The sequence below is a fragment of the Manacus vitellinus genome, unplaced genomic scaffold (genome assembly GCF_001715985.3).
Source record: "Manacus vitellinus isolate BGI_N305 unplaced genomic scaffold, ASM171598v3 scaffold_66_pilon, whole genome shotgun sequence".
NCBI classification, from domain to species: Eukaryota; Metazoa; Chordata; class Aves; order Passeriformes; family Pipridae; genus Manacus; species Manacus vitellinus.
In genome coordinates, this window is record NW_021940729.1 from 1173182 (window position 1) to 1187642 (window position 14461).

Genomic DNA, 14461 nt, shown 5'->3' on the forward strand with positions numbered 1-14461 from the left:
CAGGAAAGGTCCAAAAGAACTGTTGCAGGAGTCTTACAGGATCTTACCATGATTTGGCAAGATGTGCTGCCAACTCACCCCCCTGTGCAGCTGCTCTGCCAGGCTGCTCTTGAAATCTGCAGCCTCTGGAAAGTCTTGGTGCTCCTGGGAGTGCTTTTGGTTTGTGCTGGTTTTTGGGTCTGAGCTGTGCTGAAGGATAAAGGCACTGTGAGGGCCTCTTCTCTTCATCTGGCACTACACAATTCCCAACCTGCTGAGACAGTCTTTGCAGAAGTCTACAGGAAGGAGTGGTCCTGCTGATAAATATGTACATGCTCCAGTGTTCCTGGCATGTTCAGGGCCTTCCTTAGACAGGGAAGGTGAACTGATAACTGGCCACAGATCATGGGTAACAGCAAGAAAGGGAACAACAGGAAGTACCTCAAGTGCTTTGAAGAAGAAATCAGGGCCAACTGTAGCCATTTTTGAGGAAAAGTTCACTTTAAAAAGAGAGCTCATAAAATGCCTTCCAAAACAACCCAAAAGCTCTCTCATCTGTTGTGTTGCTAGAATTTGGGTTGCTGTCCTGTGCAGTCCAGAGCAGTTAATGGCTATCCAGGATTAAAGATTTCAAATTGCTGTGATAAAGCCCAAAATACCCAAGACAGTACTTTCCTCTGAGTTGCTTGGCCTTTTTAGACTGTGGTGTTCAAGAGAGTGGCATTTTAAAACAGCTGCAATACAATAACTTCTTTGCAAGCACAATAATCAGTGAAATTCATTTTGAGAGTAACTGAACTGCCCAGGCTAAGATACAATGGGAGGGAATCTGTAGCAGATCAGGAGCCAGGACCACCAAGTCACGGGTTTAAAGACTTTGCTGGAGGAGTCAATGAGTAAAAATCCTGATCCTGCTCTGGTCTGAAGTTAGTGGATGGGCAAAGAGCAACGGGACCCTTTTTTTCCCCTTGATATTTCCCTTCTGGCTCCCTTGTGCCTTAACTTCCTAGAAGCAAACCATTTCAGACTGCTGCTGCCCATCTCCTTGTGGGCACAAAGACACAGCACCACCACGATTTTGGCAACAGAGTTCTCCAACAGGACTTTCAGAGAGGTGTCCTTTTCAGCTGCATGTTTCCACAGGTCCTTGTCATCCTCTTCCACCTGTTGGTGGCATCTCAGAGCAGGTTGTACATAAAACCTTGTTCAGTGCAATTTCTCTTGCAGGTTTTTAAGGGTTCCTTATTCATTTCAGGAGAGACTGCTGTAACCAATCTCCTGTAAAATGAAGGTTATAAAGTTTTATCCAGCTCTTCCTGCATCAAGTCCTTATTCACCTGCTTGAGATTAATCTTCATCTTGATAAAACTAGGATGGAGTGAGTACCACTAATGGAAGATTTACTCTGCTTTACCCTTTGTGGTGATGGTGGTATGTTCCATCTCTTCATTAGTATCATCATCTTTCCCTCTTGGTGGTTATGATTCAAGCAGGAAATAAAAAACCAACTCCATTGCTCTTCCCAGTAACAGTGAAAGGGGAGGGTCAGTTGGATGAAGGAGGTGACATGTTTTGGAGGAAGGTAACAGTACAGTAGAAATAGGAGAGTAGCTGTCCTAGACCATGACTTGATGTATCTCTTCAAAGTTTGGCACTGGCTCACACCTTTTCTTTTTTTCCAGAATATCCAAATTTACCACTACTTCCACAAGGTTTCACACATTGTCTCACTGATGAGAGAGTGAGATAAAATTGATTGTAATCTCACTTAGATGCTGTATTTTCCTGGAAAGAAGTAATACAGCATTGAGCATGTGGTGCTGTTCATGTCCATTGCCTCTAGTTTCAAAAGCTTCCCCCAAGTACGTGTAGAGATGCAAAATATGCTTTGAAGAGCTGGTTTTACATTGTTTCTTTCTTCCTAATAGGAAATATTTAAATAAAGCTTGGAGATATATGATTCAGGGTTCAAAGTATAGCTGCTCCCTGCACAAATTCTGGCACACGGACTCCTTGTCCCCTCATCTGAGGGTGCCAGGCTTCTCTCAGTTCTTCAAAGTACAGTTCTGGGAAAGAGAACTGAAGTTAAAGGGGTCAGAGATATGTCTCACTGGCCTCATAAAAGCCCTAACTGGGGAGACAGACAAAGTAAGTTTAGTGTGTTATTTTGAAAGGTGCTGTGTTAACACAGTGAAAGACAGGCCCTGCTGCAATGGGCTCTCCCTGTAAATGGACAGGATGGACAGAAGGAAGGAAGAGAAACAGAAACACAGAGGTACAGCCACTGGCTCAGGTTTGCACAGGCTATTCAGTCTCTGCTGTGATTCACAGCCCTATCTATAGCTCCTGTTGCCTCCTGAGGCAGCATTGGCCCCAATATACAGGTGTTCATAAATAGCAAACCAGGAAACCAGATAATTCTGCAGATGTTCTTCTGTCTTCTCAAAGCATTTTTGGGATGGTTTGTGTCTGTGGGAGGAGGTGTTCTGAAGGCAAGGCTGCTGCTCTGCAGCCACTCTTCTATTTATGCCCTTTCCTGATATTCAGCTCTTCATGGACCTTCTATAAAGAGATGGGTCCTGATAAAAAACACCTCTTTCATTATTAATTTTTATTATTATTTTATTGGAATAGTTCCTTCCTTGGTAGGGAAGAACACTAGAAGCCAATTAACATGCAAGCTGTTGTTGCAGGCTGCCCAAAGGTTCTTAGGCAGAGCTCAAGTACTTTGGTAGAGAGCTTAAACATGGGTGGTGCTTCCCATAATGTAATATTTGGATCAAGGTGACTCCCTTTCCTGAGTGCTGTACAGGTGGGGGAAGTACTGTACAGACTATAAATGCATATAATTATATATTCAGGGTAGAAATATCATGTATACATATAATATGTGGTAGAGAACATCGAGGCAGCTGGGAGTGTTTTGTTGCTTTATCAAACTGCTCTGTTGCACCGTGGCTTTTTAAAAAGTTGAGAGAGTTCATTTTTTAGACAATTTTAGTTAATTCCTTCATGAAAGATAAACATTCTGGACAATTTGTCCCGTGATAAATTTTAGCGTGATTTCATGAAGCAGAATGACAAAGCCAGTTATGAAATATTAAAAAAAAAAAAAAGGAAGGGGGGGGGGGGGAGGGAAGAAGATTTAGCTTTGCTTTTCACCTAGGACGAAACTCATACTTCCAAAGCCTTGGAAAAGCTTTTGGGTCGCTCTGCTGCAACATTCCATAGGCAGGTCACTAGGTGGCACTCCAAGGCTCCAGGTGATCCCTCTGGGGACCTCCGCGGCAGGAACGCTCCGCGTATCCATGGGAAGGCTGGGGCATGGAATTCACCGCCGCACCTCCGCGTAGTCACACGCACAAAAAAAATAAGGGACCGGATTTAAAACAGCAATAACCGCTGCCCCAGCCCTGAAGGATTAGGGCCGGGAATGCCCAAAGTCGAGGTGTAAACACGCGGAGAGCAAACAGCTCTGGCACCGTGCAGCGGCAGTTCGGGTTTATGAAGGATAAGGACGGTGGTTTGTGCTTTTACTACGGGCTGAGCAACTTTTCTTACATTTCCTTCCCATCTCTTCAGGCTTAAAGGTACTTAAAGAGTGCTGTTTTCTGGGAGAACCGTACTGAGACACGCACACATTTGGGAGGAACTTGTCAAAAAGAGGCATCCAAGGCTGTGCCGGGGTGTATTTATTTTCCGGATGACAAGTGGATGTCGCACACAACAGCCTCGCTGGGGAATTAGGAGGAGTTGAAACAACCTAAAGTAGCAAAGCATTTCAGCAGGGGGAGTGTCTGTGAAAGAAAGGTGTAAAGCAAATAGGGGGGCACATCACAGGGGACGTCTGCAAGCTGTTCCAGTCCTTTAAAAACAGCCTGGAAGACTCCAGCGTCCCGGAGTTTGCCTCTGAGGGGGCACATTTCTGATGTTTGGGCTTAAGTGATGGATTTTCTCCTCCAGGGTGCTGGTGACAATGGCACTCACGTGTCTGTCTGCAGCAGAGGCAATGCAGCTTCCCTGATGATTTTGGGGAGGGCATGCCACCCAGGCTGGGCCAGGACCACACTGGTCACCTGCAGAGCCCTGGCTGGATCCAGAGCAGGACTCGGAGGAGTGAGATGGGGGGAAGGGCTGGAAAGGGGCAATTGTCTCCACGGCATAGCCCTGGAGGAGGCCAGTGGCTGGTGGCAGGCGGGGATGGAGTTAGGTGAAGTTGGGAGGGAGGCAGGGGCGACCAAAACAAAGTTGTGTTTTAGCCTGAGCCTGGGAAAGGGGAAGGATCCCTGCCTGCAGTTGCCGAGGAGATGGGTAGCCATGTCTGCCAGCCTGCCCTCACAGCCCGCTGTGTGGGGCCACCCATCCCTCCCTCTGTCCATCCATTCCTTCACCCCATCCATCCCTCCACTCACCCACCCATCTATCTATCCATCTGACAACCTGTCCCTCCATCCACTCATCCCTCTGTCCTTTCATCCACCCATCCACTCACCCATCCATCCCTTAATGCCTCCCTCCCTCCATCCACCTGTCCATCCCTTCACCCGCCCCTCCATCTATCCACCCACCCATTCTTCCACTCCTCTGTCCACCCATCCTTCCATCCCTCTTTCCATCCCTCTTTCCATTCATCCCTCCATCCCTCCACTCACCCATCCCTCTATTCCTCTTTCCATTCATCCCTCCATCCCTCCACCCACCCAACCCTCCATTCCTCTGTCCACCCATCCTTCCATCCCTCTTTCCATTCATCCCTCCATCCCTCCACTCACCCATCCCTCTATTCCTCTGTCCGTCCATCCTTCCATCCCTCTACCCACCCATCCCTCCCTCCATCTATCCATCCCTTCATCCACTCATCCATCCACCTGCCCTCCCTCCATCCCTCTGTCCATCTATCCCTTCATCCCTCCAGCCACCCATCCCTGCACCAACCCAACCCTCCATCCCCCTGTCCATCCATCCCTTCCCTCCTTCTGTCCGTCCATCCCTTCATCCCTCCCTCTGTCCGTCCATCCCTTCATCCTCTGTCCGTCCATCCCTCCCTCTGTCCGTCCATCCCTTCATCCCTCCCTCTGTCCGTCCATCCCTTCATCCCTCCCTCTGTCCGTCCATCCCTCCCTCTGTCCGTCCATCCCTCCATCCGTCCGTCCATCCCTTCATCCCTCCATCCGTCCGTCCATCCCTTCATCCCTCCATCCGTCCGTCCATCCCTTCATCCCTCCATCCACCCATCCCTCCATCCACCCATCCCTCCATCCACCCATCCTCCTGTCCACCCCTCCACCCACCCCTCCCTCTTCTCCCCGTCACCCGCACTCTCCCTCCCTCCCTCCCTGGGGACGGCTCGCGCGCGTCCCGATTCGCGGCTCGTCCCCCGCCTCCCGCGCCCCTCGGCGGGCATCCCCGTGCCGCGTTCCCGCGGCGCTCCCTCCCCGTGGGCGGCCCCTGCCCCGGCCGTCCCCGCCCCGCGGCGCTCCGCGGCGAATCAGCGGTGCGCTGTGCTTGCGGCGGTCAGCGCCCGCCGGCTCCGCGGCCGCCCCGGCGCGTCCCTTATCGCGCTCCCGCGCCGCCAGCGCATCGTTATCATGGGCACTGTTTGCTTTGCGCGCCGCTGCTGTTTGCTTTTCGCCCTCGCCTGGGCCGGCAGGTTGGCGGGAGGCAGCGGGGGCGCAGGTAAGGAGAAGCGGGGAGGGAGCGGGGGGAGGTGAAGGGGGAGCTCCGCCGCGGCGGCCCCGGGGGGAGCCGTGTCCGTCTGTCCGTCTGTCCGTCTGTCTCTGCGCGCCGCTCTCGCCCCGCTGTAAGGTGCCGAGGGGAGGGTCGTTTCCCAACACCCGGGGGTGTTGGAAGTTGCGGTGGGGAGGCGTTTTCTCGCGTGTCTGACACAGCCGGAGCCGAGGGACTTGTGCAGGGCAGAGATGGGGAAGGAAAAGTTACTTTGCTTAAGTGCCTGCGAGATAAGTCTGTGCTGAGCCCTGGGATATCTTCACAGGTTTTCCCTGTCTGCGCATTAACCCGAAGACCTGGCGTTTCTTACTCTCTGTTTAATAGCAGCAATGATACTAAATCTTTGCTTTAAAAAAAAAAACCCACACAAAAACACCCCGAAAAATCAAACACCCTGCTCCTAGCCCTGTCTGTCTAGGAATGTTTGTAAGCCCAAAGTGAGTTCTTGAAAGATGTGTATGCAGTCTCTGAAGTTGTGCTAGAAGTAATCCTTTAAGGTGAAGTACGAGCGGGGAGGGGTTGGGAGGGGGATGCGTGTAAAAATCCCTCAGACAGAGGAGTCTGAATGCAGCAAAATGAACGAAGTCAGCGTAGAAGTTCCTAAAGTCCGAGAAACGCAATGTGAGATGTGGAGCTGAGCAAGGGCTCATATTTGGTTTTGCCCTTTCATTTGACTCATTGGCATTCACGCCTGACTCCCAGGCATCCTCTGGTTGCTGTGAAATGTCCCCCTTGGCTCAATGCAGTTTGAATTTTTGACGGCATTATAAAGAGTCCAGCTGTCACTCTTGCTGATCTTGATGGGAGATGGGTGCCGGTTTAATGACTCAAAAGTATGAACCAAAGCATTTAAAAAAAAAAAAAAAAGAAGAAAAACAAAAACCAACTCCCCCCCAAAAAAAAAACTTCTTTTCTTTTTGTGCTTGACTGAATCTGCCTGATCTAGGCAACACCCTCGGACCCCCTAAGCTAATTCACGTAAATCATGGCTAGATCTGAACCGGCTCGGTGGTTAAAATAAACGAATGGACAAGAAAGAAGGGAACAGATTACAGCAGCCCTGCGTTTCTCCTTAAAATCACGGCGCTTATTGCGCTGTTCTACTCTTTCTAAAAAAAAAAAAAAAAAAAAAAAAAAAAAAAAAAAGAAGAAAAAAAGACAAAAAAATCCCCCACAACAATACGGAGTCCAGGGAATTCTCTTGGTGGGATCCCAGAGGTGCCCCGCGGGGCCGCCCCGGTCTGCACCTCCCAGACAAGTTCTCTGCTGTGTGCCATGCCACAGTGTCTGCTTATCCTCCCCTCTCCAAACAGCCCCTCCTGTCCCCGGTGACTTTGAAGGATCGCTGGAGATGGCTGAGTGAGCACTTCTGAAACAATTAGCGTTAGGATTTCAATCTGACAGCGAAGCTGTTTTCACTTTAGTGCACCTTTTTGGAGGGTCTGTTAATCTCGCTGGCATGGAACCAGCTGCACATCTCTCGCTGGACGTCCCTCCGCGACTCCCCCGCTGCCCTCGGTCCTTCCCGGGCAGAAAGGGGAGGCTGTGCTCCGCTCCATCCCCCGGGCAGCGCGCTGCCCTGCCCGCCTGTCCGCTCCCGGGAGCCCCAGGTGTGGCTGTGGCGTGGAATGGGGAGGAAATCCCCGCGAGGTGAGCTCTGACACGACCCTGCCCGCCCGGCGTCCCCGGGGCGGGGGTGGCACCGCCTCCCCGGCGGTGGTCGGGGACCGTCTGGGGGGACTGCGGGGGGCAGGGCAGGTTAGGAGGGCTTTAAATGTTCCCCTGTTAGCAGCACACCCCATCCCTGAATAGGTCGGAGCTGCTGCTTTTTCCTTTTTTTTTTTTTTTTCCCCTCCCTATGTTCACTTCATTAACATTCCCACGACTACCGAGTCTCTCACTCGTCCTCCTCCCTCCCCATCCTCTTTAAATCCGAATGCCCGTCACTGAAATGTTTGTAAAGGCTTCCTACCCTGAAAACAAGCGGTCTGGCTGCCCCCCTTCCAGTGCAGGGGCCGGGGAGACTGCTGGGAGTTTCTTCCTCCTAAATGAGTTTCAGTCCAAGTAGATGATGTTATTGCAGGTTGCTTTCCTCCGCACTGACTTACCAAGTTTCATATGGTCTGCCGTTTATTTTTTTTTTTTTTTTACCTCTAAGTAAAAAGTATTAATGGGGTTTTGGTGTTAAAATATTTCCTTTTTCTCATTCCCCAACCAGCGGAGTTTATTTAAACTAGAGTCTGTCTTTATAAATTGGGAAAATCTCTTTGCTAGAACACGCAAATGGTCTTTTTTCTCTCCTCTTATAGGTCATTTAAACACTGGGTTTTTTACTAAGGGTCTCCAGTACCAGACCTATACAGCAGAAGCTGATTTTTAGTGTCTAAGGATTTCCTAATGTGGGAATGTGAGAGCCAGTCCCTGTGGCTCGGTGGAGCAGTGCTTATAAACGACCTGAGGAGAACATCCCGTTGGCAGGTTCACTTATTTAACCTCAGATGTTCCCATTTCCAGGATGACAATGGGAAGGCAGGCAGGCAGGCAAACAGTTCCGAGGGGAGTTCCTGTCCCTGGTGTTGTGTGTCTCAGGTCTCCCTCCTGATCTGTCCCCTCGGGGTTCGTTCTGTGCTTGCAGATGTTGACGAGTGCGCGGAAGCCACGGATGACTGTCACATCGATGCCATCTGTCAGAACACACCCAAATCCTACAAATGCATCTGCAAGCCGGGCTATAAAGGGGAAGGGAAGCAGTGTGAAGGTACGGACAGATCGGCTCCTCTCCTATCTCTCCTCCCCTCCCTTCTCTTATTTGTTTGCTCTTTAAAAGCTTTTGTAAATAGCTGAATTCCTGAAACGATTAATGCAGATTTACAGCTGCTTAACCTCAAATCTGGGTGTTTATTGGCAAGCATCCCCCTGCTGCTCTTGCTAATTGTCCGGCACCGCAAACGTCGTGCCCGCCAGCCTGCTTTGAAAAATAAAATTAAAAAAGGGAGGTGCGGCCGCGGGATGGGATGGGATGGGATGGGATGGGCCCCTGGATCACCCCCTGGACTGGCCGCCGTTCTCCCCGGGCAAGTTACAGTAGGTGCTTTTCTGCATCTCCTCGACCAGGACCTTGGAACTTGCTTCTCTTTGACTCTATGAATGTGTCACGATCATACATTTCTGATCTGCGGTACACTGTTTTAAAAGGAAGCATTTCAGATTATTGTGCTTATACAGACTTAAAAAAAAAATAGTTGTTTTGCTTTTATACGCCCTCTTGTAATTGAGAAAGATCTAGCATGTTTTATTAGGCACTGTGTACATTCATATTTCAGATTTTGTCCCCCATCTTGTCTGTTGAATCTCAGCAGAGAGATTCTCTGGTCAATAGAATGAATATTATAATCACAGCCCTACAAATAAAAGATGCAAGAATATTATTTTTTCTTACTTGTAGGTGCTTAGCAGGTATAAAAATTTTCCTTCCAAGTCCTTCTCTTTCTTTGGCAGAATGAAACTTTTAAAAAAATGTTTATAGCCAGTCCATTAAAAAGATTAAAGACCTAGAAATGACTTTGCTGAAGTCTACAAAAATCTGAAACCACATATTATTCTCCATGGACTTCGAAAGTGTTTGTTCAAGTGCCCTCATGAAGCATTTTTGTGGTTGTCATATTTCTGTGTCTTGGGCTTAAATGGACAGAGACAAATTCCTGCTGTCCACCTCTTGCTGCTCTGAGCTGCTGTTCATTTGGAAACCAGATTATCTTCCTTGCAAACAGGATAATCATTCAGCACCCCTTCTTCCTCTCCTCATCCCTTCCAGGGAAAGAGCTACAGAACTCTGAGGAAACTCAAGGCCCCAGCTGTGAAGTTACAGTGCTCTCAGCTTTGGTGCTCGTGTTGGTTTTGCACATCAAGAGTTTCCTTAAGCTTTAACTATTCATGTTTTAGTTGTTAAGCTCTGTTTAATGGTAGACACTGCTTATACTCATGCTTATTTAATATACATACTTTATGCTTATTTAATATACGTATTTCTCTTTGCCTGGCTTACCTTGGCTTTGTAAAAATTAAAAAAGAGAGCTCAGTGAGTAGTAAAAACCAAGATTCCTCTTTGCAGTGATGTACAGAATAATGGAAATTCTGTATCTGATATCAAACTCATATCTAATAGAATCAGTGTCTGACAAGCCTGATAAGTAAAGTGAACTGGGGCAGGCTGCAGCATATTCTGCATGGATATTCAGCATTAGTCAGGTAAATGAACACAAGCTGTCTGAACCAGGTATCACTCTGCATGATATATAACCCGTTTTACAATGTTATGGTACCAGTTCTAAAGATTTTGCATCAGCTGTGTGTCTCAAGTTTGTAATTAATATCACACTTTTGGATAAGTGGAAAGCTTGAAGTGTTTTTGAATGCTTCCTATCTGGAGCTTGTTTTAAATTAGTTGTGTAGTACCTGTTAATTTGATCCCAAAGTACTTTGAAGCATGAAATGACTGAAGTTATGTGCATTCAGTGTAGGGCAGGTGTCATTATGTCCTTTTCATAAGTGAGTAAGCTCATAATTAAAAGGAAAGGTCACACAAGTCAGTGGCAGATCTGAGATCTGCCTCAGGCCTGCTGTACATGTAGGATGGGTTTATTTTACCTTTTGAGGTTAAGTATTCAAAACCTACAGAAATAAACAGGCTAACTTCATGGATGGGTGTTTAGTGTTCTGTCACACCTTCAGTGAGCAGCCATTAAAAATTACCTTTTAAGATAATTTGTTTAAGATAATTTATTTCATATTATTTCATTAACAGAAATGAAATCCACTGGATGGTCCTTGTGGTGCCGAAACCAAAGCTGGGTCATTAAATGATTCTCAAAGTTTGTAACTGGGCTTTTCTAAATAAGCCTTTTGATCACTGAAACTAGTTACCTGTGAGAAAAAGATAACATTTTTAGAGATGATGTGCTTCTTTAGCTATGTCTGTAGCAATCTACCTGTATTGCTTCATGTCTGAAGAATATTATATATAGCATAACCAGCTCACTTATACTCCAGGCTCTCCCATGCAACCAGATTTTACTAAACAAGCAGAATTGCAATTTATGCAGTATAGTGACCTTAAAGAAATTATACTACATGGTCAAATTAATTCTGATAAATTTTAGTTGAGGTTACACTGAGGCACTGCAATTAATTTAGAAACGTGTCCATGTTTGTTTATTTTAAACATCAGTCTTAAATATTGCTTTTGTTCACTTGAAATCCATTTTTGGAGAAAGGGAATAGAGTATGGGAAATAACATTTTTTTTGATGAGTCTTAGGTTTTAGAAAAGCAACGGAGCACAGACTTGTGGAAACGTGTCCAGCATGTGAATATGTATTTGTGTGCTCTTGTGTGTTTATTTATAGTTTTTCTGAAGAGTGGGATCTTCAGGTCAATGCAGTAAATGTGGAGCCCAGCCACTTGGGCAGGATTTTGTGTATTTTGCTGCTGTGAGCTAAAGGGTGGGGAGAAATACATAAGACAAACCCATTTCTTTTAAGGACCCGTGGAACGCTCTACCAGAAATTATATGGAAATGAAACATTTTCTTGACAACCTGTTAAATTCCTTTAACAGGGAATTTCTTTCCGAACTTTGCTTTTCTCTCAAAATGTCTTTTTGGGTTTCTCCAGAGATTCTGAGGATCGTGGATGACTTGTCAGACAGATCTACCTTACATTTTTTCTTTATTTTCTGGTGAGCCTTGTTGCCTGAACCAGCTGACCTGTTTTCTTTCCACAGAGCACAGTTGTTTCTCCAAAGAGAAGAGTTCCTCATTCTTCCTGTGGCCTGTCTCCTGCTTCCCTCTGTAGATTTCAGTTTATAGCTTTTTTTCCTTTTTTTCCCTGTGCTTTGTAAAGCCTTATGGTCAGCATTGCCGTGATGTTTTCCCATATCACATAATATTCGTGTTCAATATCCTTTGAAAGCAAATTCTCTGCCTGGCCTTTTCATAGGACAGAATGAGGTGTCCAGCCCAGGTGATCTTTAAAAAAATAATTGCTTTCAAGTCTCTGTTTCTATTCAATATATAAAATCCATGAATTGATAATTAGTTGATTCACTTGGCTGGGAAATCTTCCCTATTGTGATTTTATTCAGTATCTCAAATGCAGTCATCTTCATGCTCCTTAGGTCTTTGTCCTTATCTTCTCTGCATTGACTTTTGGCTTCCCCACAGGCTGGTGTCTCAGTAAGATCATGAGCTGGAAAACAGTGCCAAAGCAGTGGAAATTCCAGAGGGTTCAAAAGGATTCCAGGTCCTGGCGTTCCTTGTGCCTTGGTGGCCCTTCCCTGTCTCCAATGCGTGTCAGGTGTTGTGGGTACTCTTGTCAATGGGCAGTTTATGAAGAGGTTTAGCTCTTAAACCTAGTTTTTAGGAAGGTTTTTTTGCCAGTGCTGCTTCTCTGGCTAGTCCAAACCCTCACCTCATTAATGGTTGAAATACTCCGTGTCATTTTTCATTGATGTTCATCTGTGCCCGTTTTATATCCAGTTACTGCATTAACATTATTTTAAATGGGTTTTTTTTTTCCTTACCCTACTCTTTATCCTCAGTGTGACTGTAATTCCAGTGAGTTGCTCTAGCTATAGGTGTTTTTTTTCTTTTGGATTATACCTTACACGTAGGACCCTTTCTCTACAGTGTGTAGAGGACGTGAGTGGGTGGACGGGATTTTTTCTTAAGACACGTTCACTGGGACCTGTTGCTTCTGGATTGCAAAACTCTACTCTGAGATTTCCCTCATTGACTGTGATTTTCCTCCAGGAGTGTGTTTTTCCTTCTGTCTTTCACAGTATTTGCATAACTCTCCTTCAGTTCTTTTAAGAATTGATCACACGCAGGTGTTACCGTGTCACTTTTTGTACAGAAATGCTCACAGGTTTCAGCTGTACTTTTTGTTTTAGTTATTTTTCCTACTGTGAAGCTTCATAATTTTTTTGATGGACTTCTTGCTGAGGGCAACATACACATACCATGGCAAAGTGTCTGGGTCGAGTCTGCCCTGAGAGGCTGATCTTCACATTCCTGCTCACGTGGGAAATTTGTGCTGTATCAGCAGCAGCTCTGCTTGTCTTCTGGCTCAGTGGGCCTGTGCAGTTCCAGTGATGCAAGTTTGTCACGTGTTGATGTATTTGCAGTCCTTTTCCTAATGTAAATAGTCATTCCAGATAAACAGGTGGTCATGGTAACCTGCAGTGAGGGCTGTTATTCCTGGTTACCCCACGGATGGCACCTCACTGGCTTTAAACATGATCTCAAAATAAGATAAACCATTCCTACCTCAATCACAGGTATATCCAGCCTCACAGCAGGTTACATTCCTCATATGCCCATTTGGAAACACACACCAATTGTCCTTTCTGACCCCCAGTGCTCATTTAAAGGCTGCTGAGCTGAAGGAAGTTTTTGGAAGATGTCCAGCCAATTTAGCAAGGCACCTCCTAATCTCCTAGACTTTTGCCATAGTTCCTAATATTTCTCTGTGTACAGTGGATGAGATAAACTCAATGCTGTATCTGGAAAAACCCTTGCATTGATATCCCTGGATTTTGTTACTTCCATTGATGCTCTGTGATGCCTGACTTTGTCTCTTACTTGACCTGTTGCTGCAGACAGAAAAGCACAGAGTTCTGCACAGATCACCTCTAAACTGCCAACTGAAAGCCCTTTTCTGAACCAGGAATTCTAATTTTGTGGAAATGGCAGGATGGTGAATTTCTTACTTTGCCAAATTTGAGACTCTCGAATCTGTCACACAGAATTCACAGAATATGCTGGGTTGGAAGGGACCCACAAGGATTATCTTCATGCTGCAGGTGCAGTAGCATCCCTAAGCCAAAATTTAAACTACTCACAGTGCTTAGAGCAATATACTGAAGTTTAAAATGATAGCTCATTGCACTTGAATCAGAAACTGGATAGATAAGCCAGTTGTTACCATCTTCAGTAATTTTGAATTCAGAAAATCTTTCATTTTCTTGGGAGGTCATTCATGGTCTGACATGTTGGATTTTTGTTTTACTACAGTGTTTGAAATACCTGCTCTGTTCTTCTCGAGCCCTTCAAAAATGAACCCAAATATTGTGAGAGGGCTGCTCTCTGAATCAGTCAGCCTGGAACCAGCACAGGGCATCTGAGACTTCTCATTTCCCAGCTCCTGATCCTGTATCTCCCACCAAAGCCCCCTCTCGTCTGCAGGGATAAGTGAGTAAGGGGCTTCTGGATGTCTTTTAAATGGAGCAGTGATCCCATTTATTTTGGGAGCTCTGTGCTGTCCCATCAGTCCACTCTCAGCAATTCATTCTGAGGTGGACCATCTTCATCACTGATGTCATGTGAGAGTTGGGTGTCCTTTGGTTTCTGGAATTTGGGCATCCTGATGCTTGCACAGCTCAGGGGAGCTGAGACTTGTTCTGTCAGTCTCTGCAGTGACAGGGATGCCACTGAACAAGGCAGCTGAAGTGACTCCTTCCTGATTGATCATTCTTATAATTACAGTTGAAGGTGAATTAATTCTTTCAAGGACACCCTTGATTTCCCTGAATGAGGTCTGTGGTGGGTGTTAAGACACTGGAGCTGCCTTCTAGAGCTACAACACCTTAACAAATGGTATTAATATCAGATATTGTACTTCATGTCACCCTCCCCTCATGGCTGGATGAGACCTGTTGCTACAAGTTTGTGATGCTGGTTTAGGTCCTACTTACATGTA

At 46.3% G+C, this 14461-nt stretch overlaps 1 protein-coding gene across 1 annotated transcript in view; it reads left to right on the plus strand.

Annotated features, from left to right (window-relative positions):
- The first annotated feature begins 5550 nt into the window (after window positions 1-5550).
- Window positions 5551-14461, plus strand: part of SCUBE1 (signal peptide, CUB domain and EGF like domain containing 1) — a 175581-nt gene continuing 166670 nt past the window's right edge. Inside the window, exons 1-2 of the mRNA XM_018083692.2 lie at window positions 5551-5655; window positions 8342-8464. Of these exons, the coding sequence (XP_017939181.2) occupies window positions 5568-5655; window positions 8342-8464 (211 nt within the window). The 5' untranslated portion in view covers window positions 5551-5567. The remainder of the gene's footprint in view (window positions 5656-8341; window positions 8465-14461) is intronic.